Genomic DNA, 7,437 nt, shown 5'->3' on the forward strand with positions numbered 1-7,437 from the left:
ATCTTCCTTGGAGGGACCCGATCAATTTGCCGCCATACGCTGATCGTTGGCGCCTGCTGGGACTGGATACCCTTAGCAAACGGATGAATGTGGTGCAAGCAGTTTTAATCGCCAAAATTTTGCTATCGGACTTCGACGTGCCCGATTTACTAGCCAGGATTCAACTTTACGCACCTTCTCGAACACTCCGGCCAAGAGCTTTGCTTTATGAGCAAATTCAAAGCACAAACTACGCTGCCAACAGTTGCTTAGTCTTCATGATTGGCCGTATCAACGAAGGTTCCGTCACAGTTCCGTTCAATTCGATTTCGACATCAGCGCTTCAGGATTTCGGCAACGTTTGCTGCGATTTTACATTGAATGACAAATCTTTAGTTTTAAGTCTTCATGTAGACTACTAAGCCAGATGAAAATAAATAATTGCGAGTCCCACATGAAAACCATGGGATTCGCAACTATAGGAACACGAATTAAAAAATAACGCAACTATTGGAACACTGTAGCTAAGTGAAATGAAGTACAGACTTGATGTGAATCAGCAAATAGTGATGGAACGTGATTAGTTCCTTTACTATTGGGTCTTTTACCCTAATAGTGAAAGAGCCAAATTCTATATATATGTGATGGGTGCAAGGTTGATCGCAGGATGACTGACGGAAAATTATCATCATGAAGACTTTAGCTGGACACTTTTGACGTTGGACAACGTCTTACCCGAAGGTATTGGCTGTTAAATTAAAATCTAAAATTAGGGACCGTCACGGAATCATGTAAGATTTTGAACGTTAATGGAGCCTTCATCTTTCGATGAATAAATAAATTCGCCTGGATTGCATCAGAAGCAGTCAAGTGAAACTTTCTCTCAAGATTCTCATTTGGTTTGTGATTATGATAACGCATTATTGAAAGTAAATTGGTTCTTTTCAAGACCATCTTTCTGATCCGGCAAGAAATTTCTTCAATGTACAAAACATAGTCGCTTAGTCATGGCAGAAAAATCGTAACGATTTCCTTTCGTTGTCCAACGTCTACCTTGCGGTCGTGTCTTGTACAAGGGTTGTGGTGATTCTTTCGTTTCCAAATTTCACATTTCATCAATTTGCAATCATCAAATATCATATGCGTGCGGGCAGCAGGGACCATGTCCAAGGGCTTGACGACCTCTCCCCAGCCGTCTGTGAGTCAGGGGGTTCTGCCTAGGAGGTGGTGGGGTTAACAGGGGGCGCTGTTAATTCCCTCCCAAAAACCACATATCCGCAAGCAAACCTTATCAAGCGACCGTGTGCCGCTTAAAGCATACAAGCCCCTAACCCCGAATCCCAAGGTGTCAGGCGACCCGTGCCGAAGGGATGAATGGCCTGGGGGGTGAAACAATTAGCCAGGTCGTTAACGGAGCCTGTGGAGGTTCCACAGAGTGAGGGCTGCTTCGGCGGCAAGCGGGTGGCAGTGGGTGGTACCCACACACCCCCAAGTGGTGCACATGTGGTGCAAGCGAACGGGAGTTGGGGGTATTACTCGTAATACCCCCACAGAATGAGGGACCGAGTGTATGGGTGAGCACACAAGTAAGTCTCGCATGGTACGCATGGTCGGTAGTGTTAGAATGACTGAAGTCTGGTGAGGCCTGGCAGGAGTGTCGGGGGGCAGATACCTCAGAAGTAGGGGACACGAAAGTCTCGCTGCGTCTGGCAGGAGTGTCGGGGGGTTGATGCTTCTGCGGCACCTCAGAAATCGGAGACATGTAAGGTAGTGGTGCGACCCCGTTCCAGGATGGGGAGACCACCACATTGGCTGAGGACTACCTGGGCTTCGAAACGTCAATGGGTGGGTGCTACCGGCATAGTACCTAATGGGGACCTATTGGCAGTGTCAAAGCCTGGGTAGGTGAGTGTTAGGCACGTCTGACGTGCCGGGTGTTCCACGCCCAAACGATGCACAGGAGGTGCACAGAGTGGATAAAAATGGGAGATGGGGGTATTACAACCCCCACTGAGTGAGTGACTGAATGTCAAAGAGAGTGGTGCACAAGTGGTGCAAGCGATCGGGACTGAATGTATGAGCGGGCACACAAGTCAGACTCGCATGGTACGTATGGTCAGAGTGGCTGCTTAGGCAGTAGGGTGATCCGGCTGTCAAGGACGGAATGAGTGAAGTCTCGCTAGGCCTGGCAGGAGTGTCGGGGGGCAGATACCTCTGCGGCACCTCAGAAGTAAGGGACACGAAAGTCTCGCTATGACTGGCAGGAGTGTCGGGGGGTTGATGCCTCTGCGGCACCTCAGAAATAGGAGACATGAAAGGGTCTGCCTCGTAGCTGAGGTAGGAGCGGCATAGGATCCACCAACCTAGGGTCGCCTCCGGCTTGGTAGACAAGTGGTGCCACCCTGTTGCAGGACGGGGTGAACACCACACTGAGTGAGGACTGTCTATGTTGTGAGATGGCGGCATGGGGTACCCCCTGCAGGGTACTTATAAATTGGTTCCTTGCAGTCATTCAAGCGGCATAGGCAGGCGAGTGTTGGGGCACATGTGGTGCCAGTGTGTCTTGTGCAAATGTGTTGCATGGGGAGTGTCGAAGAGTTGAGGCGCATACGTGCACTTGTGTACGTCATGGAGGGGCGCAATGCCCAATAGTCATCCCAAGTATTGCTTAACTGCGGGCCGGGGAATGACTGGAGAGGAAGGAGTTGGTTTTAGTGGGTCGGGAGTGGTGATCCCATCCCCACACTACCTGGGTTCGCCTCCCCAGGTGTCTGTTTGCAGATTTCCATTACCTTCGTTACAAAAAAAATAAAAAAAATAAAAAAATAAAAAAATAAAAAAATAAAAATAAAAATATCATATGCGCAAACTTTGGAGGGGAGGACGAAGTATCATTTCAGAAATATTCATTTTTCAAGTTTGTGAAGGTATTCATCACCATTCCTATACTGCTGCTACTGCTGAGCGATCGTTTTATGGGCACCAAACGTTGGAAACATATAGGAGATCCAGTATGGGTCAACAGCGACTGAACTCCATATCTCCACTGCACTTCCCCAAGGACATGGCGAATATTGAATGTGGACGAAGTGGTTAATCAATGTTTTTTAATAAACAGCCAAAGAAATAATAGTTTTATATGTAAGCAGGGCTTAAGATTTAAACAACTCAATTGAATAGATGTTTTAAGTGTTGTAATTGTCGTGACCCGGGCGAGGTATAACTGGTTCAGGTTACAACTGGTTCAGAAGCGAATTTATGATTCAAGAGCCCAATATATTTGCAATATTGGTATTCTCAGTCTAAAACGTTTCAAGAGTAGAGGAGGGAAAGAATGTAGTGGATAAAATTGGATTTAGGAGTTATGATAAACACATTAGGGTTACTGCTCCATCTCATAGCTTCGATATTCATCCCAAGAAAAAGAAAAGCAATGTAAAGGAATTTGATTTGTTTCTTATTTTTATGATTTTTTTTTCAGCAGTAAGCACGCATGTTAGCAAAAAGAAGCGACAAAATTAGTGCCGTATTACTTTGTTTCACGATGAGATAAATATAAGTTCAGTGGTGTGGAAAACGGAGCAATTCCCCTATTAAAAAATACCATTATCAGCAATTCCTTGTAATCTACATTTCACATATGTTCTAATGTAGATTATAAGGTAGGTATTACTGATAAAATGGTATTTTTCAATAAAATATGTTTATCATAAGTCCTAAATCAAATCTTATCGACTACATTAATGTTTTCATTTCCAGCATTGAATAATTTCATGCCTCCATGGCCCCCAATAATTTCATGAAGTTGGCGCCTCTGTACAGAATATTTTATTTACTACAATGAAATACATATCACAAGCTGCCTATGAAGATATGCTTTCCTTCTAGTATTTGCTAAATATAGTAAATTCGTGGGATTGCATTAAACTATTAAACTAATCGAAAATCAAAACTTCCCTTCGGAGATAACGTCGGATAACACTTTCTATCCATTCTAAATGTGGCTCAATCAAAGTGCCTCGAAGTTTTCCATTACAATCATCATTATTTGCGTCCATTATGCCGTACAGAAATGGTGTTCCGTCTACATCTCCTTTCAAAATGGGAGCACCATTCATAACCTGAAACAAGGGCATAATCAAATATTTGTTAATTAAAACAGCATTGTTTTGCTGAATCTTACCTGACAGATATTGGGAATTAATGGGAGAGGGTTTTGCATACAAATTCCGTCGAAAGATTCGGGGCATTGATCACTTTCAGGTATGAAACGTCTAAAAAAATAATTGATCGCAGGTCCAATAGAGTTCAGCATGAAGTTTACGGTCTGCTTGTCAGTTGAGTAATTCCGTTCGGGCAAACAAGCCGGTTTGAGATCTCGTACCAAAAATTTGCCCAGCTTAAGTAACGCAATGTCATTCGCCAGAGTATCCACATCGTACTGAGGATGCGGGATGACTGTTTCAATAGGCACGAATTCTTGATTGGTCGGTACGTATATGAATTCCGGGGAGCCTGCTTCATGCGTAGCACAAAAGGCCGACGTGACAACAAACTGATCGTCGATCAGAGTTCCCATACAGTCATATTCTAGTTCAGCAGAACGATTCCTTACCAGATGAACGTATGGGAATGGTTTGTTTGTGGGAAGAAATGTAATTCCATGTGGTTTATACTTCGTATGCAGAATCCGAGACATACATTGATTATACTCGTACGATTGATTCGTTTGCATTTCTATCCAATCTATGTAATGCGAAATTTTTGTGTACACTCCAATAGATCCACTACCGCAAGCCGTTCCAAATGATGTTATACCGACGATTAGAGAAAACTCTTGTTTGAAAAGGTCAATTCTTCTGAGTTCGATTGGGCCGCCTGAATCACCCTGCCAAATGATGCAACAATTACCATCGTGCAAAATTCTGTGTTAATCAATTTGTTACCCGACATGTATCCATAGTGTCGTGCGATGCACAAAATTGGCTCTCCAATATCCCGTCAGGAATGCGTCTGGAAGGTAACATCTTCTCGCATTCATCTGTGGGCCGATCCATCACATAACCGTGCTGAAGGGTCAAACTGGGACCCTCTCCCAAATTCACTTCACCGAACCCAGCAATATTAAGTGGCTCCTGTGGAATGTACTTTTCGTGCCATAGACAAGCAGGAGACACTTGTAAATGGAAGGACAGTGCTTGGTCTAATTCGATTAGTGCAAGATCATGGTAGCTTCTAATGTGGCGATGCAATGGATGTCGGAGAATTCGCGATATATTTCGTTGTTGAGCCATAAAATCATTTTCATTACTTCCCAGGTCAGTGTCTCCTGCTCGTACAGTAGTCGGATAAATCCTTGAATTGAAATAACATAAATATAAGAAATTGAAATGCTTCAAACATTTTCGAAGATACCCATTAACAGGTGCGGAGCAATGTGCTGCTGTCAGTATAAACTTTTCGTGAATTATGCTGCCTCCGCACAAATACCTAATGTTGCCATCATACACCCATCCTATTGCGACCTAAAGAAATAAATATTGAAATCATATCCTCGAAAATTCTTCTTGTTTTGACTAAAATGAGAAAACAATTTAATTTTATTCAACGCATAATTCAACATAACATCATCGTTTCCACGAACTTTATGATGGAGTAAATATTGGCAACACGCTTGATGAAAACTTTTTACTTTTTAACTATAAGAGTATGAGATATGAATATTTACCATATGACGATATTCTCCATCAAAAGCTCTCACGCCTCCAGAAACAGCGTATTCGGTTTGTGGAGGCTGTGGTGGGTAGTACCTTCTAGGGCAATCTGAAAAACAAATTACTACTTTAGCTTCTGAAATATTGAAATGCCACTTCCGTTCACTCACCGAAAACATTATTTCTTAGATAATAGTCTTCTGATGCAACACTTCCAAAAAATGTATTTCCTCCGGTTCCACTCACAACTGCAACTGAAAGCACCAACAGAGTCGTCGAAGTTTTCATGGTGTAGGAAGAAACTGTTCTAATTGTGAGAGCTTTATATATGATGATAAAAACCGCACAGATTATTAATGTCGTTCAATTAATGGAAGCTACAATACTATAATGGGTTTTCCTGTCCATAACTGGAAATATTTTTTTGTTAACCTTATTAACGCGAATTTTGAATGAAGGCTTCAGTTCCTCACTAAACTGGAAATGTGAACTGGCGAACATTTCAATTACATCAACATGCATCTCTCTATTTTGTAAACACCATACATCAAAAATAAACATCATTGGCAAAACAATTCGTTTAATCGGTTTCAGTTCACCCAGATTAGGGTGTCTTTAGTAATGTTGCAGTTCTAGGTATATTCCTGCCTCGAATTAAACATTTGATAATTGGACAAAAGGGAAGAATGACAAATGCATCTTCAGCAGCATTTATAAACTGTACATACCTTATGCCAGTGAACAATAATTGAATTATCTTCAAAGATCAAAGGTTATAGCATGCGCGCAAATCTGAAATGCGGATTCGCTCGTGCTGCACACCGCAAGCGAGGATTTTTCGTAACGATTGTACAAAATACAATAGCTCGCGTGCTCAATCGTTGTAATACCAAATTACTAGAATGTGTTTATTTAGTTTTTTCAAAACTGACGAAGTGATCAGCTTTAGCTTTGAATGACTTGGAGGTCGATCAAATTCGTGCAGAAATATAATTCAGCAATATGCTGCAGATGCTCTTAGTGAGAGGACCAGATAAGGGAAGAAATAAATAAAATCGTCGTGGATTTGCAGTAGCTCAGCGGCCAGTCTCGTTACTATAAAGTAGACTATTCCGAAGGTATATGGTTCGAATTATGATTCGATCTTGGAAGTGAGACGAAATTCTCTCAAAAAGTTTTCATGGAAAATTGGCAAAGAAACCTTGCAGTTGTTATGTTGTTACGTTGTTACGCACCACATTGCATAGCTTCAAGGCAATTTTCCAGTTATGGGATGCTATGCCAACGGAAGAAGAAAGAAGAAGAAAGTCACAAAACTTGAATGAATATTAAATTCACACACGTTCTATTAGTAGTAACTAAATGTTTTGAACAACCGGTTCATCTAACCAGCGGATAGCGGATTTCAATACAGTTGTGTATGTATGTATGTATAAAGCCAACATCCTGGCTAGAGTCTTGCTATGCATGCGGTTCCGCTTGACAGTAAGGTTAAATTTCAATATGATTTTGAATTCAACAGATTGCTGTATGAAGGGCCAAAAATGGGGGTGGTGAACCTGTATGTAGGCAGAGACACTTACACGAAACCCACGGGAAAATGAGAATCTCCTTCCAGCAGAATGATCCAACAAAAAGAATAATGAAATTTGCAATACTTTTCAAGTTTTCCACGGGATGGTTTGTTTGAAGAAGGGCGCGTCAACTAGTTAACAACTGTTGGAGAAATAAGTAATAGACACGA

At 42.0% G+C, this 7,437-nt stretch overlaps 1 protein-coding gene across 1 annotated transcript; it reads right to left on the minus strand.

The window, feature by feature from the left end:
- Nucleotides 1-3,454: 3,454 nt before the first annotated feature.
- Nucleotides 3,455-6,182, minus strand: LOC134227474 (acrosin-like). The gene is made up of 6 exons (XM_062708991.1): nt 5,864-6,182; nt 5,708-5,802; nt 5,395-5,504; nt 4,926-5,334; nt 4,163-4,867; nt 3,455-4,100 (listed from the first exon to the last, which is right to left on the minus strand). The coding sequence occupies exons 1-6, from the start codon at nt 5,979-5,981 to the stop codon at nt 3,915-3,917; spliced, it is 1,623 nt and encodes a 540-aa protein (XP_062564975.1). The 5' UTR covers nt 5,982-6,182; the 3' UTR covers nt 3,455-3,914.
- Nucleotides 6,183-7,437: the final 1,255 nt, after the last annotated feature.

Source organism: Armigeres subalbatus, chromosome 3 (genome assembly GCF_024139115.2).
Source record: "Armigeres subalbatus isolate Guangzhou_Male chromosome 3, GZ_Asu_2, whole genome shotgun sequence".
Lineage (NCBI taxonomy): Eukaryota > Metazoa > Arthropoda > Insecta > Diptera > Culicidae > Armigeres > Armigeres subalbatus.